This window comes from Drosophila novamexicana, unplaced genomic scaffold (genome assembly GCF_003285875.2).
Source record: "Drosophila novamexicana strain 15010-1031.04,08,12 unplaced genomic scaffold, DnovRS2.1 tig00000008-arrow-pilon, whole genome shotgun sequence".
NCBI classification, from domain to species: Eukaryota; Metazoa; Arthropoda; class Insecta; order Diptera; family Drosophilidae; genus Drosophila; species Drosophila novamexicana.
Window position 1 is genome coordinate 6,863,923 of NW_020824765.1, and position 27,762 is coordinate 6,891,684.

The 27,762-nt window shown below is 37.5% G+C and overlaps 4 protein-coding genes across 9 annotated transcripts; all 4 read left to right on the forward strand.

Annotated features, from left to right (window-relative positions):
- Positions 1-43: 43 nt before the first annotated feature.
- Positions 44-14,677, forward strand: LOC115771058 (homeobox protein 5). Its single transcript, XM_030716613.1, has 13 exons — positions 44-816; positions 3,310-3,421; positions 3,594-3,797; positions 7,082-7,154; positions 7,239-7,609; positions 7,709-7,802; positions 8,432-8,576; positions 9,640-10,254; positions 10,326-10,501; positions 12,710-12,911; positions 12,993-13,108; positions 13,214-13,288; positions 14,012-14,677. The coding sequence occupies exons 1-13, from the start codon at positions 418-420 to the stop codon at positions 14,439-14,441; spliced, it is 3,012 nt and encodes a 1,003-aa protein (XP_030572473.1). The 5' UTR covers positions 44-417; the 3' UTR covers positions 14,442-14,677.
- Positions 14,678-15,755: 1,078 nt separating this feature from the next.
- On the forward strand, positions 15,756-17,215 carry LOC115759648. Of its 2 annotated transcripts, none has more exons than XM_030700640.1 (4): positions 15,756-15,882; positions 15,946-16,332; positions 16,391-17,058; positions 17,155-17,215. In XM_030700640.1, exons 1-3 carry the CDS (start codon positions 15,837-15,839, stop codon positions 16,996-16,998), a joined length of 1,041 nt encoding a protein of 346 aa, XP_030556500.1. In that variant the 5' UTR covers positions 15,756-15,836; the 3' UTR covers positions 16,999-17,058; positions 17,155-17,215. The 2 variants fall into 2 exon arrangements, with proteins under 2 accessions (XP_030556500.1, XP_030556508.1); XM_030700648.1 differs by having other exon boundaries at positions 15,812-15,882; positions 15,941-16,332.
- An 843-nt stretch (positions 17,216-18,058) lies between these two features.
- LOC115763415 (odorant receptor 46a) lies at positions 18,059-21,372 on the forward strand. 5 transcript variants are annotated; one of them, XM_030705992.1, is made up of 4 exons: positions 18,059-18,535; positions 18,590-19,183; positions 19,641-19,729; positions 19,789-20,126. In XM_030705992.1, the coding sequence occupies exons 1-4, from the start codon at positions 18,278-18,280 to the stop codon at positions 20,048-20,050; spliced, it is 1,203 nt and encodes a 400-aa protein (XP_030561852.1). In that variant the 5' UTR covers positions 18,059-18,277; the 3' UTR covers positions 20,051-20,126. The 5 variants fall into 5 exon arrangements, with proteins under 5 accessions (XP_030561852.1, XP_030561844.1, XP_030561860.1 ...); XM_030705984.1 differs by adding an exon at positions 21,298-21,372 and having other exon boundaries at positions 18,060-19,183; positions 19,789-19,963; XM_030706000.1 differs by having other exon boundaries at positions 18,060-19,183; positions 19,789-19,963; positions 20,022-20,081.
- A 246-nt stretch (positions 21,373-21,618) lies between these two features.
- Positions 21,619-27,085, forward strand: LOC115763303 (zinc finger protein 814). The gene is made up of 11 exons (XM_030705799.1): positions 21,619-22,508; positions 22,698-22,838; positions 22,896-23,157; positions 23,214-23,366; positions 23,433-23,576; positions 23,637-23,772; positions 24,368-24,529; positions 24,719-25,012; positions 25,073-25,253; positions 25,311-25,543; positions 26,521-27,085. The coding sequence occupies exons 1-11, from the start codon at positions 21,647-21,649 to the stop codon at positions 27,073-27,075; spliced, it is 3,123 nt and encodes a 1,040-aa protein (XP_030561659.1). The 5' UTR covers positions 21,619-21,646; the 3' UTR covers positions 27,076-27,085.
- The last annotated feature ends 677 nt before the right edge of the window (positions 27,086-27,762 follow it).

Genomic DNA, 27,762 nt, shown 5'->3' on the forward strand with positions numbered 1-27,762 from the left:
AGTGTCATTTTTTCTTCTTTGTTGTCATAAACATTTCAAACAAAATGTTGACCTAAATACAATACATTAAAAAAAAACCCATTTAAAAACCCTCAACAATTCCCTTCTACTTCGAATAATTATTGTTTAAAAAAACAACAAATACCCTGCAAATATAAATAATATAATTTATAAGGCAAGAACTTGACAAAATTGCACGCGAAAACTCGAGGGGGGCTGCACCCTAGAAAACACCGTGTTTCTTAAGAGCTAGACGTGCGTACTAACGGTAATTGTGGACAATACCAGCAACAACAAATAACAACAATTAGCTATTAATACAAATTCCGTTAAAGTATAATAAACATTCTCGTGTGCATTGTAAAGAAGAAGAGTGTATCGAAAAGAATTGAAAAGGTAATTTATTTTTTAAACCGGATGGCGCTTTCGTTTCTATCGGTAAATTCCGGCCTGTTGGATATACAAAGCATATTTGATCCACAATATTTACAACAACAACAACAACAACAACAGCAACAATTGCAACTTCATTTGCCAACACAACAACAACAACAACGAGAAGAAGAAGAACAACAAACATTACGCACATCCACGAAATTTGATCTGAACATTTTCAACGATTTCGACCAAATGGAATTCAATAACAACAATTTGAATCGAAACCATAATCAGTATCCGAATAATAATAATAATAATAATAATAATAATAACAACAGTAATAATTGTAGCATCAATAACAATAACAACAACCACAATACCAACAACAACAACAACAACATACATACGCATCAGACTAACGGTGAAAATCTTAATCAGGTAAGTTATCAAATTTTTGAGAACTCGTAATATATACATATATATATATATATATATATAAGACGGCTGTTGTTGATAAAAAGGCTCAGGAAGTTGTGGCATTTGATATGGCTAATAAAATTCTTTATTAGTTATGAAATTCATTGTGCATTAGATGAGAACCTAATAGAATTGGCCTTTGGGATTCCTCAAATGTAATCATAGTATATATAATTTATATATATTCTATACTATTCATAATTAATTTCATTCGCGTTTCATGTTCTTGTAAGGAAAAATGGATTCTCCAGAAATTTCGTTTTTATGTAAGCAAGAATAAATTCTGTAACAATTTCTCTAGTAATTTTTTAGGTTCAAATCTTATTTTTAATTTGTGCTTAATTTTATAATTTAGATGAATTTCTCAGGGCTTTGTATTAAAAAAAAAAAAAAAAAACAAAGAACTGTTCACATCTAAGTTTCTTGGGCTTTGATTCAAGAGAATTAGGGGGAAATTATATGTCATTCATTATGTATTCATATTTTTTTCTTTGTGCTCAATTTGCTAAAATTATTATGATGTACATCGAGTATATATCGAAGAATTTATATTATTGCCTTTTTTTTTTACAAAATCTTCTGCACAATCTGAAACTATAAAGTATCTTTCTCTCAAATATTGAGAGTATCGCTAAAATAAAATTGTATCTAGAAGTGTTTTTCTGACGCTAAAAAAAATCAATTTATACAAATTTCTCAAAAAATTCAGCATAAAATTCAAGGTCCTAGAAGTGTCACTTCATCAAATATGCATGAGTTCTCTATTTATTTGATTACATATTTCATTATGTAGTATTTGTTGTGCCACCCTTAATTGGAACTTATGCCTATACAAACGGTGTATATTACGCCGTGTGCGGCTGTATGTGTGTGTGTGTGTGTGTCTGTGTGTGTAAATACATTAAATTAGAATAGAATTGGTATCAAATAACAAATTGACTGGCACAGACAGGTAAATAGACAAACAAATGCATATAGCAACATTGAATGCGAATGTTACGTAACTTAGTTAACTTGTTCGACTTTAGATTGCCTCTAACTAGCGGTTAGTACACAAGCTTACACGTGCCATGCGCATTCACCCATATTCCGCACGTGCTTCCATTTCCCTTCGTGAATGTTTCGCTTAAATGTAACAATTCTGAAGGAACGTAGATGTTAGAAAATCAGCTTTAGGTCAAGCGGATAAAATATTTATATTTATGTTTATTAGTAAATAGTAAATAAATTGCCATAGGCTTCCACCCATATTTCGCACGTGCTGTTTTCCCTCCGTGAATGTTTCACTATCAATATAACAATCCAGAAGTGAAATATATTTTATGAATGATGATGGATTTAAAATGCAACTGATATAAAATATGTAGGTAAAAAAAAATATTTTTATTATTATTATTATAATTATTATTAATTTTTTGAAAAACTGAAAATAAATTTGAAATTACGCTCGACTCCCAGACTCTTAGACTATTTCAAAAAATATTAGGCACTGCTTCAATTAACTTTAAGATAGATTTCTTCAACCGAACTTTAAACTGGGCAGATAAAATAACACTAACGGATACCCATGTTCTACCAATCCTTCTTGCTTGGCGCAGACGTGCTTCCACAACTCCGTCCTTAAATCCGAAGAGTATTGTCAAAAATGCAACTGCCTAGCTTTAACAGCTTAAGCTGCGCATGGGTACAGCTATCATTCAGTCAGTCGGTCAGTCAATCAATCAGTCAATCAGTCGACACAAACAGTTTTCATATGCATAGATTCAGAGGAAGTAAAAAATATCTACAAACTGACGACTTTCTTATTCGCCGCTTATCGAAGCCTTCATATACGAAACTCATACGACAGGTCGCCTCTTGTGGCTATTATTTACACTGTACGCTTATCTTTTGAGAACGCAATAAAACGAACTGAAATTCACACAAACACACACACACACACACACACACATCCACAGAGGCAGAGACAACACAGATACAAAACGCGGCGGCGTAAACAAATGAAATCTCAAGCACTCAATCCGTAAATATATACATATATAAAGCGATTTGCAATCAATCGATTCTAGAAAAGTGTGACTTTCCGATTTTCTTAACTCTCACTTAAAAAAAAATGAAAAAAAAATACAAGCCTATGTACAGTGTACACACGCACACACACAGCTGCAACAATTGAGCATTTGTTAGGCACAAAAATACGCTCAAGTCCACTTTAGTAGAACATTTATTATCAGCAAGGTTTAGGACCTGGGCGATAATGCGCCTGGCTGCCTCGACTCTCATGCTAGACTAGATTTCGAAAAAAAAAAAAAACACATTCAGTTTTCGAAACGTTAATCGTAGGCCGAGTACTTGAAATGTTGCCCAGAGACTGCGAGCTGATAGTTACATGATGCGAAATCGACAACTTTCCTCCTAATCCCAAATGTTTATTCTTTTCGTTTTTGCTTATAGATCCAAAATAGTCATTTTATTAGCGGCTATCATCATCAGCACATTGGATCGGATTATGAGCCAGTGATTAACTTTGTTGATTCACCACCGAACTCTGAGGAATCTTGGACAGGTAAGAGAGAGAATTTTGCATAGACACATAGCGTCAATATATTCAAACTCAACGTGAGACTCATCGCATCCATCAAAAGCAACACAATCGCATTCGCAATCGCAATCGCATTCGCATTCGTTAATTGGCTAATCGATACGTTTCGATTCGATTTCGGTTCGTATTACTGCAGACGCACAGTCCAAGGATTCGCCAGGACCCCAAATAATCGACGTGAGGACAATTTACTCAGACAGTGGCTCGCGCAAAAGACGAATGGATTGGTACTCATTGGACATCGGTCAAAGTGAAAATTCACCGACAACACAGTCCGGCGATATACCCAATAAGGTGGCACATCAGGAGAAGGATAAGCACAAACGTGAAAAGCATTCAGGTGAGAAACCCAAGATCAAAAAACTTAAAGCTACAAATATACTGTAAATATAAAGGAAATTGAATTTCGTGAGTTAAGACCATAAATCGCTTTGCTCTTGGCAAAAGTTATGGCCAAACTATGAGGCCAATCAGTATTATCATTATCTATAAAAAAAAGAAGTAAATTAACAACGATTGGAAACCAGTTTCTGGTATTGCGATTTGGCGGCGATCTTAATTAGCGGGCGGTTATACGCATGGATATAATAAGAATGAAGTTCTCTCGATCTCTGCCATCTATGTAGAGCCTATTGCTACGGGCCTCTCAAATCTTGAGCACATTTTAATGTGTCATGCACTTATAGCCAATGCGAATGTGTTAATTGTTTAACAAACAAAATATTATATTTGCTAATTAATCGATATCTATGAAATATACGAGTTCTCACTTGTCTGTCTGTCTATCTGTCTGTGTCTGTGCACGTCATAAAATTGATTTTTATTGCCCATATCGTGAGCTAACATTTAAATTTTAATTTAGTTCGTTGTGTAGCGTCCACATAAAGTCAAGAAATCTACTAGAAACTTAGAAAAATTGTTAATATAATATTTAATTTATGGAGGCTTAGGAATACCGAACAAATATTTGCATATGAAAGAAACGTTAAAGTATGAAGAGCTTCCGCATGCCGAAGATTTAATACTCTTGAAAATATTTGATATATTCTATGAACATATAAGACCAAGAGACTAGTTTGCATTCAAACAGACAGACAGACAGGGCTTTATCAAGTCAGCTGTTGATGCTTATCCAGAATATATATACTTTATGGGGTCAGAGATGTCGCCTTCTATGCGTTAGTCATGTTTAATTAATTAATGAATTACCATTTCTAATAGTTATTTCTAAGTATATATAAAGTTTTAAGAAATGATATTAAAAACTATGACACATCCGAAAATATCATAGACTAATCTTAATACTAATACTACATAAATAATTACTAGGATATTTTAGATTTTGTATATATACGACATATAAATAAATAGAAGAATTTTTATTTGGAACGAGTTATCGTCTAGGGTCTTACAAAATGTATGTAAATAAAACCGAATATGTATATAATAATATAATGATATGACAATGATAATAATAATAATAATGATAATAATTATAATGGTTAAAAGCTGAGAAAAAAATTTGTATTGTAAGCTTAGAGATGGAAAATACTATCTTAATATTTTCAAATTCCAAAACTTCTTGCACAACTTTAAAGTATAGATTAAAAGTCTCTTGAAATATTATTGTTTATAATATCTAATAAAAACTGTAATTAACTTAACACATATGTGCAAGACATGGCGTTAAATGCTTGAAAACTGTAAGAATATAACAAGCTTCGCTGATGAACCATAAAGTCTATAATTTTATAGCTTTATAGAGCTTATATTTAAAAAAAAATAAATGCGGCGCCAAACACGCCCACAACGCCAAAAGACGGTGCTACAAAATATATTATATTAAACTAAGTAAAAGCTAAAATATAAATCAAAATGGGGCAGACAAAGTATTTCTAGAATTCAGTTGGAGAGATTACAATTTGCCAAAATCACGCAAAGCCCGACTACAATTGCCATTGGCCTAATTACAAAGCTGATATTGAGAGTGAGGGACACGGCCATATAATTTTAACTCTTTTTTTTTTTGTGAATAAAGCCAAGCTAGACGTGCGCCTATCGCGCTGCTCGTGATGGCTTATCAAGAAATGTGAAATCAACAGAACCATTGCCGGCAGATAAGGGCCGCAAAATTGTCGACGTTTTGTCGAACCGGCAATTAATGCCATTTTCATTTTCGTTCAAACAACAGAAAATTGCTTTTAATCACATTTTCACTTGTCTCATTAGTTTTTTTCGGAAAAAGTTTTCAGCAATTAGCCGAGTGCATGGAAATATTTAATGAACAGCACATTATAATTAAGTCTCTAGAAGATATATCGTATTTACATTAAGTTTATATAACGCCAGTTGCTTAATGTTTTTTCAATTATTTTTAAGTTCCATTTCGATCTAGCCTAGGCTTAGCTCTTGAATTGATCTTGGATTGTTATTGAGGCAATTGCAGTAAAACAATTTCCTCTTTTATTGTTGAAAAAATAACAAGCTTAAATAAATACGAAATCGATCCCATCTATATACCCTGTAAAAACTTACGTCAAAAGTGCGCTCAGTAAAGTCACATGTTTTGTCTAAGCGCAACATACCCACTTAGCTGGACTAAGGGGTATCTCAACAGTAATCATATCTGATAGACAATATCTGAACGCAACGTGTTTCAATCGAAGTACTCGTAACTACAACAAATAATTTATCATTATGTGCGTCATTAGGCACTGCATAAACTGACACACACTTAAAATTATGCTTTCAGCTCTCATTCAAAATAATCTTAAATAGTATATATATATATATATATATATATATATATATAGCTTCACAGGAACTACAAGCTGGAGCAGTTAAATGTATATTTAACTGTGTATACTAGATGTTTATAATTTATACATTTCTTTAATGTATATAGCAGTATGTGTTGAGGGAAGCAAAGATCGTTACTCATTGCATATTTTACACAATTGTTTTAATTAGCTTCATTCAGATAGACAGAAAGATATATAGATATAGATAGAGCAAGGAAATACGAAAAGGCCAAAACGCATTAGTAATAGCAGAATTTCAACTATTAAAAGTACAATTAAAAATTTAGAGATAACAATGAATTTGATATAAAAAATAATTATTGTGTTATTTGGAGATTAAAACAATTTATTTTAGAAAGAAAAATATTTATAAATTTTAATATTATTATATAGAAAATTATTTTAGTTTATAAAATACTTTTAATTATAAAAATGATTATCAAAATATTATTTTTAGATAAAAATGATTTATAATTATTTAAAAAAAAATTTTTTTAGTAAAAAAAGTATTTATATTTATTAAGATTATAATATAAATAGTAATTTTATTGAAAAAATGTTTGTTTTTAGAAAAAGATAATTAATAATTGATAATTATTAATTATTCTTTATCAGAGCAAACCTTAAATTCTAGACGTTTGAGGAACATTTTGCTTTAATTCACATTACGCGAAAAGGGGCTTAAATGACGAAACATTTTACAATATATTCAAAAGATATTTCTCTAATTATCTATAGACATTTATACATGTAAAACTTGAGTAAACAAACCAGTTTTTTCTCTTTCTCTCTCCCTCACTCTTTTATTACCTGATCTTTACAGGTCGCAACAGCTGGAGCGACGATATAGGTTTTGATCTGAACGCCGAGTTCAACAGCAACTCATATTTGAACAAGTGAGTGTGAATAGATAGATATAGACAGCAGCCGGCAGTTGCTGTGATTGCGAATGCCAATTGGTCAACTAAATGTATTTGCAGTGAAAACTTTTTATCGTTCTCCCCGAGCCTGACGGCGCTCAAGCAGGAGCCGCAAACGGAGCAGCTCAAACCGAATACAAAGATATCCTTGGACAGCGGCAGCAACAACAACAACAACAATAACAACAACAGCAGCTCCGGCATTGGCAAGAGCGACAAATCTCCATTGGGCGAGGCCAATCATTCACCACAGCGCACGGGCCAGGATTCGGGAGTTGGCGCAGCTGGCGGCAGTGGCAAGCATGAGTTGAACGCCGGCATCATTTGCGGCTGTGGCACGCCGCAAGGCTCGCCCGCCGCAACGGATTTTGAATTGAACGGCAATGCCAATGGGAATGAAGCAACGGCTGAGAAAAGCTATACACAGGCGCGTAAGTAGAAGTCCAAACCAGAGTGCATAGAGCTCTTCGTATATATATATATAATTATACCTATATGTCTATATAATTGCATAAATTGATAAATTGCAGCGCGCTCTGGACTGCAGCAGCAGCTGAGCCTTGTCGAGGCAGCCAAAATTGAGCCCAGCTCGTCCGGCGGTGCGTCCCATGGAGAGGATCATAAGTAAGTGCAAAAATATATAATATTTGACCTCCATATTTGTAAATCTGAGTTTAAGCAGCTAGTCTTAAGCATGTGTATTTAGTGTACAATCATATATCTAATTTTAACTCGGAGCGGAAAATGTTTCTTATCTCAGATATCATCTAGTGCTATTTTTATGTCCCACTTTATCTTGAATAGAGAAGAGGAAAACCGTTGTTTTCCATTTACTTAGTATAAATTCGTGTAAGTCAACGTAACAACTGGAACAAATTTGTGTATCTGATTAGATTCTATTTTAAAATGTTTTATTGTATTATAATTTAATATATGTTATTATAATACATTAAATTGTAAATTGACATATGTGCTGCGTGCAACAGAAAGAGGGACTTCTGCAAAGTTTCATTAAGATAGCTTTAAAACTGAGAGACTAGTTCGCATAGAAACAGACAGACGGACAGACGGACATGGCTATATCGACTCGGCTTCAACACAACACCATTGAATTTTTGATATTTTCCTTAGCAGAGTCCTTAAAAGCTTTTTTTTTCAATTCCCTCAAAGAATATTCGAATATTATTTTCTCGTTATATACAATAAATTTAGCTTTAACACTCGGGAAACTTTCTTTTGATTTCTATTTGCAGATTTCAGTACATTTTGGCAGCGGCCACCTCCATTGCGACGAAGAACAATGAGGAGACTTTGACCTATCTGAATCAGGGTCAAAGCTATGAGATCAAATTGAAGAAAATTGGTGACTTGTCTTTCTATCGGGATAAGATTTTGAAGGTGAGTGAAAAGACATGATCGAAAATCCTTATAGAAGTATTTCAGATAAATCCAGAACTGTCAGCTCTCTCTCTCTCTCTGTCCCATTGAGTTCAAACTAATTTGCAAAAAAAAAAAAGAATAAATTTGGTTTAAATTGACTGAGTTATTGTTTTGGTTGTTTCTATTAAGACTATATAGAAACTCTGCTTGTTGCTATACGTGAATGATTGTTGTTCGGGCTGAGGTCAGCTCCAGATGTGCCTCGGCTTATATTGAAATATATATATATGTGTGTGTGTGTGTGCGTGTGTTTGCATGTTAATTGATTTTAATATGCCCCAATTAAACTTAATTTGTACGCAAAACAACTTGAGGCATGCGCAGGCGCAATGTCTCATGTGGCAATCAGACAATCTTCTGCATCTTTAAGTCTGTCATTTTGCTCATCTTTTGATACCCTAAAATTAAATGGGTAGAAAGGGCAATATGGTCCAGTCGCAGGCAGAAGGAAGCATCTCTGACCTGATCAGCACGTTAAGCTAAGTCGTTCTAGTCAAGTCCTTTTGTCTAAAAGCAGCGATCTTTATGACCACAAAACCTAGAGACTTCCATATACATATTCTCCTATACCATACATAAAATGAGTTTATATTTCAATGGATATCTTGTCCAAATTTTTGTAATATCGATAACTATAAGAGCTAACTACACCAAATTTGGTATATAAACTCTAGTATAGTACACAAAGATAAGGAATATTTCACATTTTGGATACCTCCTCTCCAATCTCATTAAAATGGGACAAAAGCTCATTTGAGCTTTGGTTTATAAACACTTTTGTATGTCATATTTAACCACTGCAAATTTTATAAAGATCGGACCATAAACAACCAAGTTAATCAAGATGTGTTTTTCATAAGGATATGTAAGCATAAAAGGAAGCTGAAATGTTTGCAAAGGCAGCTACAGACCTGGCTCAGGGTATTTGCTGGTCGGAAACACCCGACTAGAGACGCTAGTTTGCATGATTTTTGGATGAAATTGAACTATGTATTTGCACAATTGTGCACTTCCTTTGCAGAGCGTTATCAAAATCTGTTTCCATGAGCGCCGTCTGCAGTTTATGGAACGCGAACAGATGCAGCAATGGCAGGCATCGCGTCCTGGCGATCGCATTATTGAGGTGGACGTGCCATTGTCGTATGGCCTGTGCCACGTGTCGCAGCCATTGAGTTCGAATGGCTTGAATACGGTGGAAATATTTTGGGACCCATTGAAGGAGGTCGGTGTTTACATCAAGGTCAATTGCATTTCAACCGAGTTTACACCAAAGAAGCACGGTGGAGAAAAGGGTGTACCGTTTCGACTACAAATTGAAACCTATATAGAAAATACAACAACAACAACAACAGCAACAGCAACAACAACAACGACAGCAACAACAATAAATTGCGGCAACAGCAGCTCGAGCAGCAGCAGCAACAGTAGCAGCAGCAGCAGCAGCAACAGTGCCGCGGGCAATAACAACAACAATACCGCTGGCAATATAACTATCAACAACAACAACAACAACAACGCATCTGCCGGCACTTCGCCTTGCCCCACGGACAATCGGAATGTGAACAGCGGCAGTATTGCCGGCCTGGCCACACTCAATGGCAAACAAGCGGTGCACGCAGCTGCCTGCCAGATTAAGGTGAGGCCACAATTTGTGGCAACAAGTGTGCCTGGCCAAAAGTATTAATCGCTTGCCCCACTCAACTGCAGGTCTTCAAGCTGAAAGGCGCCGATCGCAAGCACAAACAGGATCGCGAAAAGATACAGAAGCGTCCGCAATCGGAGCAGGAGAAGTTCCAGCCCAGCTACGAGTGCACCATTATGAATGATATATCATTGGATCTGATACCGCCAGCGACCACAACTGGCTGCTACAGTCCCGAGTAGTAAGTAGCAAGTTCTTACTAAGATATATTCTCTATATAATCAATTATGCTCAAAAAAAAAATATATATATATATTTGTTATGCTGTGTGTAATCAGTATTATTATCAAGAATCTTGCAAACTCTTTTAAGGATCTGTTTATTTATAATCCAGTTATAGTATGTTTATATAAATTCTGAAACTGATCTAGCTGAAGCTCAACAGATTAATATCTTATAAATAAGCTAAGCTTTAAAAACACAACAATCTTTATTTGATCCTTATAATAATAATACAAATATTAAAAGACTTGAGGATCTAAGGATTTATTGATCAGTTATTATAAGGAAAACATTTGAAGAGATCGGTTTCCTTAGATATTTAGAATAGGCGAGCAGTTAATCAATCAGTTTTTGGTGAGCTTATTTAAATACAATTAATTTGTTGTTTTGCTGGCAGATCGGTTCAAGTCGAACGGTCTACCAATTGGCGTCTTTTCTCACTCCAATAATTCCGCGCAAATTTCTGTCAATTCTTATTATATAGTACATAGATAAATTAATATAGACTGTTTTGTTTTGTTAGATGTACAAGGTTTTTATTTATGGGGCTGTGGACGTCGGCCCACGATAATTTAGTTTTTGATTTATATATGGGGCTTAGAGCGCGCTTTGAGTTATGAAAGACAGTTTTACAGATAAATACCAAGTACTATACGATACCACGATAAGCTAGTTTTTGAGTTTGCATAACACAAGTCCAGGTGTCTATATGCATATGAACATGTGTGTGTGTGTGTGTGTGTATTAAATGCCTTCATTTCCATATACAAATATTTGTTTGCGTAGTTCAATGAGCACTCAACTATTTTATGGCATTTTTTCTTAGCTATTTTTTAAATATCGAGATCTATCGTTGATTGAGAAATGGGAATTACTTTGTATATAGCCTATAGATCGGAAACGAGTTTGCGCTTTGTTTTTTTTTTATATATTTGCAATCTCTCTCTCTCTCTCTCTCTCTCTCTCTCTCTCTCTCTCTCTCTCGCTCTCCCTCCCCCCCCCCCTCTCTCTCTCGCTCTCGCTCTCCCCCCTCCCCCTCTCTTTCTCTCTCTTTCTCTCTCTCTCTCTCTCTCTTTATCTTTCTCTTATATACGGCAGGATGTTTTCTCTTTGCAGACGAAGAGAAGACTTAAGAGCATATTTTTTGTAAGTTTTCGATTCCCTGTAATTGCTTATCTCTCGTTAGGTTATCCGAACCGGATTTTTGTTTTGCGTACAAATCAATAAAATAACAAACACTTGTAGTTATTTATAGTGTAGAAATGTATAGCTTTCAACCGGTTGTAATACCCTGTATAAGGGTGAGGGTTGGGGTATATTGACTGAGCAAACATTCAGAAGGTATTTTAACTCATTATTATAAGACATTGAATTGGGAATTATAATTTATTTACAATTAAATAACAATTATTGTAAGCAAATTTTTAATTTAAATTAATTAACATCTGTCCAACAAAAGAATAAGTTACTTATTAATTATTAATTTAACTTATTAGGACTGGGTATAACTTAGTCATGCAATCGAATTGTATTATTTGTTTTTACTTAGAATTCTTTTTGCAACAAGTTATAAGCTCTTACGCTCCACTTGAGCAGTAACATGGGCGTGGTAAGAAAGGGATGCCGAAAGCATGAAGAAGAAAAACAACCTCACATAGAGCATCTCGTTGGGTTCGGCTTTAAATCTAATTAGACAACTGCAAGAACTTTGCCAACATAAAACTTTAGCATATGCAAAACATGGCCTAAAGCCTGAAGGTCAGAAAGCAATATAAAATATGGTTAGCTGACTGAGCAGATGTTTATATAATTTAATCAAGCACAGCAAAACGTATCGGATGTCGAGGTAGATAATATATGACATATGGCGAATGCATGATGAAACCAGTCCAAAAGTCAATGCAAGCATAAACTGTGCTAAAAGAGAGGCAGAGAGTGAGAGAGAGAGAGAGAGGGAGAGAAAACAGACTGTGTATATATACGCATGTATTTTTGTATCTGTAAAATCTGTGTATCTGTTGGCTTGTTTCATTTGTGAACATGCGCTTGTATCTGAAGGATCACGCCTGTCGTAGCCACAACAACTATTATCAACACTGCATTTGTATTGTCAATTGAATATTATATTTACCAAAATACTAAACTATTTTCTGTGGTTTTATTACAGTATGAAATTGTGGCCAAATTCGCCGGTGCATATACCAAAATATGATGGAATGCTGCCATTCACCAGCAGCGCATCACCGGCGGCCAGCAGCAGCCCCATTGCGATCAATTCAGTGACATCGACCAATTCGCCAACATTGAAACCAATGGACGCCACAAATATGGTATCGCCGCAGCATGTGCCAGCCGATATGGACGATTATGTATGCCATATATACACACATTATGCCACAACTAGTGTAATCTAATTTTACTTTTGTTTTTATTGCATTTTTCTTGCATAGAATCAGAACATAATGCCAGAATCAACGCCCGCACAAGTGACACAGTGGCTGACAAATCATCGTCTGACGGCCTACCTCACCACATTTGCCCATTTCTCGGGCGCGGATATTATGCGGTGAGCGTAGCGCTCACTTTAGAGAGCCTTTTTTCTATATCCATATAATTTTGTGGATGTCAGCTTATTCCCTTACTCTACAACGCATTCTCTTTCTATATTTAGCATGTCCAAGGAAGATCTAATACAAATCTGTGGACTTGCCGATGGCATACGCATGTTTAATATATTGCGCGCCAAGTAAGTTCGAACTGTAAAATATTATGTTACTTTGGATTAATCTTGTAAGTGTGTTGTATACGGTTCTATAAGGAGCTTTACTGGCAAAGCTTTATTTTACGCAATTTTCTTGAACTGAAGGCTTGTTTTAACTAAGAGCTTACAAAAACTGCTTATAGAATGAGATAAAAAGCTTAATTCTAACCAAAACTAATTGCAAAGCGTTTTATAAGAATATACTTAATTTAAGCTTTAAACCTATTGACAATAAGTATTATGCAAATAGTTTTAAGCTTCATGTTAGGATATATATCATCGAAATAAATAATTAACTAAAGCTTAATGTCGTTAATAAGCTTGACAGTAAACTTAAAGATAAAGCTATTTAAAGTTCATTTAAAGCTTAAATCATAAAACAGAGCTCTTAAATCCCATAAAAACTTTTAAGTGAATATTTAACTCAAGCGTATAGCTTAAATCTCAAAGCTCAACCTATTACTTGTGCTTTCAGCTTATGTAAAGCTCATTAATATTAACCGCACATCCTGAAAGCTTCATAGTTAAATAGTTAATTCATATAAGTTCAAAGCTTTCTTAAGAAGCGCCCCTGACTCCAACCTGTTGGCCTTCTCAAGGCTCTAGTTCCTGTACTGCACTCAAGATTAATCCATCGAAACTTTCAGCTATTGTCATTTTGATATAAACAATAAAAACATTTGCTTATTCTTCTAATTTCTCTTACAGGACCATTGCGCCACGTCTGACGCTCTATGCCAGCATGGATGGCTGCAGCTACAATGCCATCTACTTACTGTCCAACACGGCCAAGGAGCTGCAGCAGAAGATCTACAAGCTGCCCGGTTTCTATGAGTTCATGGCCAAGGGCGGCTCTGCAGGCGCCTTGGAGAATGGTGGGGGTGTTGCAGCCGCGGCGGCTGCTGCAGCAGTGCTCTACAACAATTGGGGCATGCATTCAAAATACTCGGGCAGCGGCTCCAATATATTCAACGAGGCGAACAAGAGTTGCGTATATATATCGGGTCCATCCGGCATACATGTCTGCGTCAGCGATGAGGTGCTCAACAACGAGGTCAAGGACGGCAGTCTCTATGCCCTGGACGTGCAGGGCGGCAAAGTTATAATGAAATTGATCAATAAGCAGGATAACAATTGAATAATTGCTTATCTAAACTTGTTAATTAAACAAAATACGATTATTAATTGCCTGCACCAAGCAAAACCTTGAAGGAAAAGTATAGTTTTTAGCATTTATACTATATCAATTGTAACACATGCGTATTAGAGTTATATCACACAAACACACATATATGCATATATATATATATATATATGTATATATATATATTTCTATTTCTATATAAGTTTCAATTTGTATGAGATTTCGCGCAGCAATTTTGAACAAGTTACCACATTTACCTACCAACATTATGTCCCATGCTTAAAGTTCTGGATATATTCGAATTTCTTTGAGTTCCATTTCCTTTCAATTATGTTTTGTCTGAGTTTTAACGATTTTTTGTTGAATTTTTTATTTGATCCGAAACATTTCTATATTTGCATAGCATTTTGTATTTGATTTCGTTTTTATTTTTATTTTCTTATGCTACATGTTTAATGTTGTAAGCTTTATTATTTTACCCTTACGTATGTAACACTTTTATATATGTACACACTATATACCACATACATATAGCAAAGATATATATGAAGCAGTTGCAAGCAATTGAAGTAGAAGAAAAAAACACAAACTCACAACGAAAAAAAATTTATTATTATTTAGCAACACGATAATTACAACAAAGTACAGTACCACAAGATCGAACATTGAACAACAAATGTCGGATGAAAGAGTTCAGCTAACAACCAAACAACATCTATTGTTTTAACAAAGTTTATCCAATTGTATGTGATAAAAGCAATAAAGTGTTATCCAAGAGTGGACTGTCGACAAAAAAATTGTATAGAACTTCATAATTTATCGGTTTGGCTCATTGTTCATGGTTTGACCTCTAGATCTATCACATACACATATCAAAGATAAATCTGGCAACATTATTCTTGGTCAAAATTATTGTAAAAATATTTCTCTCAAATATCCTATATAGACATATGTAGGTCAAAATTTGCCAGCCCTGTAACTCGGTCAAATCTCATCAGATGTTCACGAGGTTTGGCTCTTTGTTCATATTTTGACCTCTAGATCAATCGGGCATCTAAATCTGGCAACATTATTCTTGGTCAAAATGAATGTAAAAATATTACTCTCAAATATCCTATATAAACCCTCCCATTACTCATCAGATTTTATCAAATCTCATCAGACTTTAGCAGCATGCCTTTAAAAGTTTTCGATTAAATTAAAAAAATGTGACCACATTTGAAACAGAGATGCCTTCGACTAGTGTTGAATTAAATTTCTGGCATTTGACAACACTTTCGGTGCGGGGAAGTACCCCAAAGTGCTTTGATTAGAGAAATTATTATATTTGTTTGTTAAATTTATGGAAACTAGTTAAGTAATCAAAATTTCATTTAGGCTAATTTAGATATGAAATACTTGGCAGTTATATTAATATTGCTGCTGAGCGTGCTGGGTAATTAGATTATATAGGGACTATATATATTTGATCAAATTGTAATGCTAATTGTTAGGGCAGGCAGTCAGGCTGATTGTCAAATAACTAGGCACATGGTGGAAAATACAAACCGCATATTCACCTACCGGGATGAGAGTGGCGCCCTTCAGCTGTTGCGCACAGAACGAGTGCCCAGCGGCATGCGGTTTTACATGTACTGCAGCGTTTCGGATGTGCTGGTGACCCAATGCCAGGACAACGGGCAGTTTACGTTGGCGCTGCCCATGAGCTGTGCCACGCCCATGCGTTCAACTGTAGCGAAAAGCCGCGACGCTGCATGCCCCCAGACGCTGTATATAGTGGGCTATTCGCTGGAGGGCAAACAGCTGGAGCTCTTTCGCTCCTGCCATGATGGCCAGGAGGGGCGGGTGCTGTACGCAGAGAGCGATGTCTACTACAAGAGCTTCTGTAAGACTTCTGATCAAAGCAATTAAAATCTGCAGCCTTAGCCAAAGTCTTTCCGCAGTCGCCAAGCGGCCGTGGGTGGAATTCGAGACGGATCAGATAGTCACACCTGCGGAGGCGGCTGCCTATATGAAGCGTAATACCCATGATGCATTCAATTGTATTTTTGGCGACAATCAACAATATTTGCCCAGTCCAAGCGATCTGGTTATCAATCGCGGCCATTTGGTGGCATCCGCCGACTTTCTGTTTTGCGATCAAATGGGCAGCACCTTTCGCTATCTGAACGTGGTGCCACAATTCAAGAGCATTAATGATGGCAACTGGGAGAAAATAGAGCGCTGGCTGCGCAGCCAGGTGCCCGCCGAGAGGCCGTTCCGCATTAAGACCGGTGGCATCGATGTGCTCACGCTCCAGGATGTGCATGGCGACGAGCGCAGCGCCTACCTGTCCGGCTCCAAGCTGCCGGTGCCCCTATGGATCTATAAGACTGTGCGAGACATCAATGGCAACGGCATCTATGTGTTTCTCTCGTACAACAACAAATTCGAGCTCGATCGACCGGAAGTCCTGCAGAGTTGCCAGAGCGTCGCGTGTCCTCTTAGTCTGCCGGACAATCCCAGGGATGGTTTCATATTTTGCTGTAATCCGGACAACTTTCCATACTAAGACAAATGCAAAAATTGCTTTTGGTTCTGGCAGACAATTTACCAACAACTCTTGCTAAAGGTAAGTCGAAATATTTAAAACAAGTTTTTTTTTTTTTAATAATTGATTTTCCATGTTTCACCTTCCCCTTTCCACAACTGTATTAATACTTTATAGGTTTATTTGTTCACTGAATGCGCCTTATTTTAATTTTTCAGAATTTGTTTTTTAACATTTTCCAGCAAAAATATATCAATAATTTTGCAAATAAATAATCTTTAGATATTTTAATGCATCAAATTATTATTATTTAATTATTATATTTTTCTTTTGACCATTACGGGAGGTATTGTAATTATTTTTATTGTTAGTATTTAATTTTATTATTATTATTATTTTTATTAGGATTATCATTATTATAATTACAATTATTATTAATAATATTATCATTATTAATGTTATTATTAGTACAATTATTATTGTTATTAGCATTTTTTGTTATTGAGTTTTATTATTATCATTAGAAGTATTATGATTGTTTTTCTTATTTTTTTAATAGTATTCTTTTCTATATAATTTACTTATTTTTTTCTATGTTTTTATTTTTAAATTTCTGACCCATTGCAAAAGTTTTTTCTATCTACTTTTTCCAAAAAGATTTTCTTATATAACATCTTGATTTTTCTTATATTGCTTTTCGGATACTTTCCTTAAATACGCAGACAAAATGTACATTTTTGTAATAAAATTATAAATGAAAATCGTTTTGTCCTTTTGCCCATTAAAAATGCACTTTGAATAATTTAGTATATTTACTTAACGGTCCTTAGCTTATTAGACAACAGTCAGCGATTAGTGAAAGTCGCATGCACTGCTCAAAATAGTAGACTACGTTGTCCATACGTGTTTTTTGAAATTTTTTAAATTTTAACATAAATTTTTGGGAATTCGAACCAACAAATTTAAATATGAATTAAATCGATGAACAAATTTGTAGTTTCATTATTATTTTCAGTATTTTATTTATTTTAAGAAAGTCAAAGGAGAAATTGTCAAGTACAACATCTGACTCTTTTTTATTTTAATTTGGCAAAACTTTAAATTTCTCATATTTCATAATTATATTTTATAATTGCTGACTCCTTGATTCTTTTGGTGCCCAAAGTTATGTTCAATGAATTCATTTAAATTTAATACCAATTAATGTCCTTTAACGAGTTTTTAATTGTCTACGCAATGCCCTTAAAAGGCCTAGTCCATCTCAGGACCCACAATAGTTACAGCCCGAGCTTGCTACGAAATGAATCTTACTTTTGATAGGTCTGTGGAGGTGTTTTACACGGGTCAGAAGCGCATTTTGGGCTGGTATTCGATCTGGCCACAGCAGGTGCGCTGGAAACGTGTGCTGCACGGGATAAATTTCTGGTTTGTTTTCGGCTTCTGGATGATGACCTTCAATTTCATGTTTGTGATGTACATTGGAATCAATATACGGCATATGAGCGAGGTAATGAAGGGTTTCTTTTTGCTGGCCACAAGCGTTGGCTACTCTATAAAGGTAAATTGTTTAAGATTCGTACAACAGCTGCCTAAAACTCTGTTTTATTTTCAGCTATTCTCCTTTAAGTCTAATAACGTGGCCCTGCTCCAGATCGTTGCCAATCTACACGATCCACTATTCCGACCGGAAAAGCCGGAGGAGCAGCAAATTTTTGTGGCCGCCAGGGAATTGAGTCGTACTGTCCGTAATTCTTATGGAACTTTTTCGTTGTGTACTTTAAGTACAATGCTCCTTACTTCATATATCATCGATAATAGCGAGCTACCTCTGGTTAGCTATGATCCTTTCAATGGAGCACCCGGCTCCATTGGGTACTGCCTCATGTACATTTATCAATGTATTTCGCTCTCGACCGGCTGCTTTATGAATATATCCGTTGATTCGCTGTGCTGTTCCATTTGTATATTTATTCGATGTCAATTAGATATTTTGGCATTACGACTGCAAAATATTGGCCACAATTGCGATCTGGAAGGCACAAAGAAAGGCGCCGAAATGGAGCGGCTGCTGAAGAATTGCATTCGCTACCATATGAAGATTGTCCAATTGGCAGCTGATACCGAGGCTTTGGTCAATAAACCCATATCGGCGCAAATATTCTGCTCTGTGCTGGTCCTAACTGCCAACTTCTATGCCATGACGCAGGTGAGTTGATAGAATAAGGGTCAAGAACTGTCAGAAAAAGAAAGAAAATAATTATAGAAATTTTGTAAACAAACTTCGATATTTTATTACAAAAAAACAAAAAATATATATAGTTCAAATAAAAGGTATAATATTACCAAAATATTGTTGAGAAGAATGTACTTGAACAGAAAATTTTCGATATTACAAAAAGCACATGAGTTTTTACAAAAAATACGTGTAATCAAAAAAAAGTTGATGTTTTTAAATTAAAAAGTTGTTTGCTTTGATATTAAAATTAGATTTCAAATTAAACATTTAACAAACATTTTTAGAATCAAAGTTCTTAGCTACATATATATTTGCCAAAACTATAAAATTAATTCGAATGAAATTATCTTATAAAATTTAAAAATATAAAGCTAATTAAATCTTTTAGTTAAAATCAAAATGATTTAATATCTAAATGTCTTTACAGCTATCCGACGAGAAGCTGTTCCTTTTGAAGATGGTAATTTACCAAGTCTGTATGCTCATGCAGATCTTTATATTATGCTACTTTGCGGGGTAAGTAACCCCCAATTATATAGAACATCCGATATCTAAGTATATACCAATTATATCAGTGAGATAACACAGCGCAGTCTGGGTCTGCCCCACGATCTGTACAGATCCGATTGGGTGGGTTGGCAGCGGTCCAATCGGCGGCTGCTGCTGATGCTGATGCAACGCCTGGATAATCCCATACGTATGAGGACAATAAATGCCAGCCATGCCTTTGACTTGGAGCTGTTCGGTTCGGTGAGTTGCAACTGTATTTTGCGCACTGTAAAATATTCCATAATGAGCGGCTCATTAGGGCTAATTAGCCTGCGTGTCCTTGCGTAAGCTGGCCGTATATAAGGCCTGCTAAAAGTGCAGCTGACCAAATAGTCATTGTTCGATAAAGTCTTGACATGATGCAGCAAGCGGAGCACCGCAAAATCACGGCGGCTTTCTACAAGTATCAGGTCTGGTACTTCAATATGTTGGGCATGTGGCGTCTGCACTTGGCTGCCACCTGGCAGCAGAACGTGTGGCATCAGCTGCGCTGCTGCCTCATGCTGGCCATTGTGTCCATTATGCTGCTCTTCTTTGCCATACGTGTGCTGGCCAACATAGATCAGCTGAGTGTCATACTGCAGGTATTCTTCATGTTTGCCACCGAGGTCTCCTGCATGTCCAAGCTGCTCAGCATTAAGCTGAAAAATGAACAGCATGCCCGGCTCATTGATGAAATGCACTCCTCGTGTTTTCGGCCCAGATCTGGCAAGGAGTCGCTGATCTATAGACGCGGCGTTCAGCGTACCGTCAAGTGGCGCAATCTATATGCATGGAGTTCCGTGCTGGCCGCCAGCCTAATACTGGTCACCCAATGGTTTGTGGATAACAATGCGCTGCCGCTGTCCATGTACGAGCCGTGCAATGTGGCCCGGCCGAGCTGCTTCTATGGACTGTATTTGTATCAGGTGTTGTCGCTGATGCCCTCCTGCTGGATAAATATTGCATTTGATTCCATATCCGGCTCGTTCTTATTCTTTCTGGAGACACAACTGGCCATGCTGGCAGCTCGGTTGGAGAGCCTGGGCGCGGTTGTTACCCCGCTGGATGATCAGCGCATTGCGCTGGAATTGCGTGATTGTTGCCTCCACTATGGACGTATCGTGCGGCTTAAGGATCTGGTGGATGGCTTTATAAAGGTGCCCGGTTCGGTGCAGATGCTCTGCTCGGTCCTGGTGCTTGTTTCCAACTTCTATGCCATTTCCATACGCACTCGAGAAACGGCTTTTATGATCATGATGGCCTCGTATCAGTTTGTGATGCTCCTGCAAATCTTCATCATATGCTATGGAGCCGACGAGATGAGCCATCAGAGTGCATTACTTTCCCACGCACTGTACAGCTCCGATTGGACCACTTGGAGCTGGAGTAATCGCAAAATGAGCCTGTTAATGATGCTGCGCTTTAATGCGCCGCTGCAGATGCACACCCTAAATCACTCACAGAGCTTTAATTCCACAACTTTTGCATCTGTATGAATAATGTGGTGTGCTTATTAATTAATCATATTACTAATAATCATTTTCGATTTACAGATTGTGAACTGCTCCTACAGCTACTTTGCTCTGCTCAAGCGTGTCAACAGTTAAATTTTGCGCCCAAAAATGTACGTTACTGCACACTACGCACGCGTTGCCATCAACAGTTATCGATTAACGATAAGCCTACCCCACGTTCGATGCTCAGCACTGCTTTAGTTTTTTGGAAATTTGAGGTCGTTGTCGTAGAATTGCAATAAATGCAGTAGAAACAATACGTTTTTACTCAATTTGGTAACGATAGTATCGATAGCCGTTGCTTGCGCTTTACAACACTAAGCATGTCATATCGTTCAGCTGATGCTCGTTCTTTAGTTTCGCGTCGTGCTATGTGTAAAAAGTTAAAATGTCGGAGAATTCGAATAAAAGCAACGAAAATGGGCCTAGCTGCCTGCATTGCAGTGCGTACAATTCAAAGCAACAATATCAGGAAATATTCGATGAAGTGGGCATCGAAATTGAGCTCGCCGACCTGCTGGCCAAATATTTCCAAATAGTTGTCAAGCCAGACCCCCAAAAGTCGCAGCTGCTGTGCCAGGAGTGTGTAAATACTCTTATACGTTTCTTTGACATAGACGAGCTGCAACGGGAGCAGGATGCCGCCAATGCAGGCAAAAAGAATGCCGTCAAGCAGCAGGAACTTGTAATTGTCTCGCCTCCCGTGCCCGCAGTTGCCGCCAAAAAGGATGCAAAGCTCGCCAAAAAGCAAAGCCCGCCGCCGCCGCCGCCCAAGGCAGCGCCAACAGCGGCAAAAAGTACGCCAGTGACCGTCAAACTGTTGGCGACATATGTTAAATCAGAGAAACCTCCGTCGGCGGAGGCTACGGATGCTCCTCCACCAAAAGCAGCTGCAGGTGCCCCGGCCATACGCATTGCCAGGGTCAGAACTGTTACCCCGAAACGTTTGCCGGTTAAAATTAAGGAAGCGGTCAAAGCGGTCGCTAAAAGTCACAGCAGCAGAGAAGCCGGGTCAGCGGATCAGGAGCAGATAAGCGCACTAATACGAGACATTCTTGAAGATGAGGAGGCGCCAGGCGATGATAAATTTGTTGAGGCAGCGGCCACAGTGCGTCAGCTGGAGAAACAATCAGGCACGAATAAGCGCCAGCTGAAGGTGGTGGTGCAGCAAGAGCGGGCGGAGGAAGAGTGCCAGACTCTGAACGAACAGGAAAACAACGAGGAGCTAGAGTTTCTGCTCGAGCCTGATGGTAAGTAAACGTACTTAGATATATATCCAAGCACATATATGCATATAGAGACATACTGGCTGGCATTTCCCGGAGTTGCCCGACTTAAGACATTTTGGACATTAATTTTCCACCATTAAATTAGTCAGAGCAAATTATTTTATATATTGAGATATATAACAATTAAATATTTATCGAATTTCTCCACAGATGGCTCCTCCGACTTGGATGTGCGTCATTTCAAAGTAGAGCGCAAAGTCAAAAGCGTCACAGCGCAGTCACAGAATGAGAGCCAAAGCGATGATGAATCCTTCAAAGTGGAACCTTTCAATTTTGTTTTGATCAAGGAATGTGCGTAAGCTAAACCAAGGTACATGAAATACACACTTAGCCAATTCTTACACGCAGCTGATAACATTGGCGATCTGCACGAGTATTTGTCCACCGTGGTCAAGACCAGCTTTGAGACTTTGCAATTCGATTGGGCCACGGTGTGCCGTCATTGCTCGCTAAAGTCCACCAAATATGAGACGTTGCTCAATCACATGCTGAAGCGCCATCAGCTGTCGGAGGATCGCTACAGTTGCCCCATTGAGGGCTGTACGGCGGAGCTGCAGGGCCGCAAATACCTGGCGATGCATTTGGTGGTGCTGCATGCGCCCGTGGCGGAGTAAGCAATTTAATGAATTCTATTCAGAAACCCCAATTGATTGCCTTTCGTTGCAGAATACCCATTTATGGCAAGTGCCCCGAGTGCAACATGACCTTCTCAAACATATTGCAATACAACAAACACTCTTGCGCGCATGTCATCAAGAAGCGTCGCGGAATACGCCTGTACTGCGAGATGTGCGGCTTGGAGTTTCCCTCCTGGAAGCGGTTAGTTGTTGAAATGGCTTCGCTAACGCTGCAGTCGTAGCTAATCTATTCCATGACCAATTTCAGCTTTAATTTCCACAATCAATTTCATTTGGAGCGCCACAGACCGCGCGTCTGTTTTGTGTGCGACTATGCGGACACCAACATAGATGAGCTATTCCATCATTTGCACTATGCACACGAGCCCGAGGGCACGCTCTTCTGTGATCTGTGAGTTTTATATTAACCTGGCTTTCATTTCTTGTCTCACATATCCTTTTGCTCTTGCAGTTGTGATCGCAATTTCCGTGACGCTGCCGTTTTTATGGAACACAATAAGTCGCATTCGAATGTCAGCAGCACCACCTACAGCTGTTCCGAGTGCAGCGCCAATTTTGAGACACGCGGCCGACTTAATGCTCACATGGTGGGTGCTACTTGCGTTTAATCCCTAGTAGAGATCAGTCTCAGATCTTAATGTAGTTTTCCTGTTGGGTCGCGTATCTATAGCCTTGTTTGTCACTTCATGTTTGAATAAGTCGCTTTATTTTTATGTTATCTTGGTCAATTTTGTCATACCGCTGTAACCATGTTGAATTCGACCAGATAAGAACACTGTATCAAATATGTAGGAGCTAGATCTATGTCAAATATGTCGAGGCCAGATCGGCGCACTATATCAAATGTGTAACAGCTTACGCATACATCAAAGCGGCATATAGCTAAAAGAGATAAGTTTAGATTCTGTTTAAAAACCTTTTTCTAAATATCTCAGACTCATCAAATAGGGCTTCCGCTCAAATCGTAAATATTTGAGTTTAAAAAACGTTTGTTTAAAGATATTTTACCCAAAACTCCACAAGTGGCTTTGGTTAAAGCAATCCTTCGCAATATTTTCTTCTCTCACTCAACTTGTGGCTATGATCGAAGTATTGTATAATTGTAGCTTGTTATGATTGCTTGAAATGATATTTAACTGCCTGTTATTTTTGAACTAATGCATATTTTTGTTTATGTTGCAGCGCTCCGTACATGGCAGCGTGATCAGCTGCGAGCTATGCAGCCGCGAATTTGCTACGGAGGCCACCTACAACCTGCACATGAAGACGCATCTAATCATTGAGCGCGAGGTGCATGTGTGCAGCAATTGCGGGCTGCTTAGCGAAAATAACGACAAAATGATGGTAAGCTGCGATGCTTTTATATACTAACATACAATACCCGGCATCGCTGGGGTCTAATGAATAAATGCAGTTGGTAGCGAAGTTAACTTCAGGCAGAAACAAAGCCGCCTGAATTGCCACGCGTTGATAGAGCTAAATTGTAACAAAATGTATATGGTAAACAGTTAAAGAGATATTGTTGCTTTGCAGGCTCATGTGGGAAATGAGGATTCAGCCTGCCTTGGCATGGATGTCTATGCGGAACAGTTGCGTAATGCTTATATATGCGAATATTGCTCCGCGTACTTCAAGCACAAAAGTGATTTGAGCGCGCATCGCGATTCGGGCGTGCATAAGGATGGTTTCTTCTTTTGTCAGCCTTGTGGCAAGGAGTTTGCCGACATGAAACTCTATCGTCATCATTTGCGCAACTTTCAGCAACAGCGCACGGATGTGGCGCATCGCAGGCTGGAGATTGGTCTGTACTACATGTGTGATTATGAGGTATTTATTTATTTATTTCGCTTATTTATTTAAAAAGCCTAACTATTTGATTTTCTGCAGGATTGCACTGAGGCCTATATAAACTGGAATTCGCTGTACACACATAAGCGACGCACACACGACGCCATCTGCAAGCGGGAGCCTCAGGCCAAATATAATGAATGGATCTGTCAGTTCTGCCAGAAGGAGTGTCGCTCCAAAATGTCGCTCTCGGTGCACGTGGCGCGCAGTCACAACAACAGTGTGTATTTGGAAATAGTATAACTAAGTTCCCTTGTAAATACCTTACTCTTTGTAGACAATGTGATTTGCCCGCTGTGCAAAGCCTCGTACAAGGATAAGGAGGCTTTGGCTAAACATAACGCATATTGGCATGAGCCCATCGAATGTCAGCTGTGCCTGAAAGTGGTCAAAAATCGTCGCAACTATGACACACACATGAATGTGGTGCACTCGAACAACAAACGCTACTTGTGCAGTGTCTGCCAAAAGGGTTTCTATCATAAAAGTGAAATGGAGGCGCATCAGCGGGTGAGTCTTCTTCATAAACTATATTTAATATTTCTTAAGAAACTCAATGTTAAAGAACTCTTTTATATTTTTGGAAAATTTGTTTTGGGCAGAACTTTTAGCCGAGCGTGCTAAGTTTATCAGATATCTATCAAATTGAAAACTCGAATCAAATTTCTATATGAGCTCTATGAATAGACAGGTCGGCTTTTTGTGCTTTTCAATTTCTCTTATATTTTTCTAATATTTTGTTTAGATTGCTTAACTTATTAATTATGTGTGGGTGGGTAAAATAATTATATATAGGATTTGAATGATATAAGTTAGTCTTAACTGATTATTATTATTATTATTAGCTTATTGTTATTGGCATATGGCTAGCTTCTATGTGGGCTTACTCTTGTCTCAATTTGTTTTTTTTTTTTCTAAGCTAGGGCAAGCGAATATTTTATATCACTTGATATATTTATATTATATGTATGTCCATATTAATTTGTAATTATTTCCAGTTTATTTGTCTAAAGCTCAGAATTAAAAGGGAAAAGATTTTTTTTTTATTATTTAAATTAATATATTAATAGGGTTATTAATATATTGTTAATAATTAGCAAGGATATCACCATTCGCTAGATGAGTTTTCACTGTAATTGTTAGTTTCTCAGCACTATACTCCTTCTGTGGGCTTCTCTTCGGTTTTAACTTTTCCCCTGATGTTTGTTTGGACGTGAACATAGGTCATACTCAATGTTAAGCGCAAGCTTTCCTTGAAATTTGTGCACTTCCCAACCGTTTCCTTGATAGGGCGTTAGGGCATATCCAGGGCGTTAGCTATATCCAGCGGTAGGCTCCAAAGCATCACGGATTTTTATGCGGAAACAAACAAAAACAATATTAAAATTTCAACAAACAAACCCAAAATTGCATGGAGGCGAAAAAGTAGAGCCCATCAGAGAAAAAGAGAGCTAATAAATTTAACAAATGCCTATCCCTATCCGCAGCTGCATACCCAGTCGTTCAGCTGCGAGCACTGTAGCTTCATCACGCGCAACAAGAAGTCACTGTCGGTGCATGTGCTGGGACAGCACTTCAAACGCTTCGCCTTCGAGTGCAAGATCTGCGATAAGCGCTTCGGACGTCGCCAGGGTCTATCAAATCATATGCAGCGTGTGCATGGCTCCAGGTATACCTGTCGTGATTTCTTTGACGAGGGCTGCAGCAAGTCCTTTGGCTCCACGACGAAGCTCAATATGCATGTGCGTAAGGTGCACAACAGCAGCATTTACCTGGAAGATGAGCGAGTCAAGGCGGAGGAAGACGATGAGGGGGGCGAGGAACTGAAAGAGGAGGAGGAATCAACCAGCGATGGTCCATCCACATCAAAGAAACGCTGCATACGCATCAATGCAAGCACACAAATCGAGTTTATAAGCGACACAGCTGTTGCCGAGGAAAACGAGAGCCTCGCAGGCTCGGAAATCTTTGAGGAGTTTCAAGAGGAGATCAAGGAAGCGGACGCAGAGATGCCAGAATCAAAAAAGCAAAGGCAATGTTAACATTGTTGATTAGAATCAAGTGGAATGTGCATTATTTGATTGTTTTTGCTTTTATTTGTATTCGCTAAAGCAGTTTTAAAACTTTTGATTTCAATTGATTTAAGTAGTTGCTACCCATAATTTTGAACACAAAATATGTCGGTAAAATTGACATACATAATGTAATGTATGTTATATAACATTATAGATATAACTAGCTGCTATTTTCTATATTTCGGTTTTGTCAACTTAAGTTTCAATTATTTTCACTACCCATCTCCACTCCACTTTCCGCTCATTCGCACTTGTCATTCATGGTCTTGTGTTAACATTAGTTTGCTTCACCATTTGCACATTATTTTCTCTACATTCTACTCTCACACATCTTGTATTTACATGCCTGATTTTCTTCACACTTTTCACATATCATTTGGTCAGGCATAAGTTCTGGGTCTTAGCATTAGTTTGCTTAAGCCATGTTCACGTGTATCTCTTCTCATTTGAACACTTTTATCGCAGTAACTATATAAGCTAGCATTATGAAATTTGGTATGTAGACGCCTCCATACCCTACACAGCTTAAGCTCTTGATTAAATACTACAAACTTTTAACTATGCTAACGAAGTTTTTCTAAATACAAATTACATTTGTACAAAAAGAAATCGAATAAAATGAAACATGTTTTGTGGCTAAAATTTGATTTTACA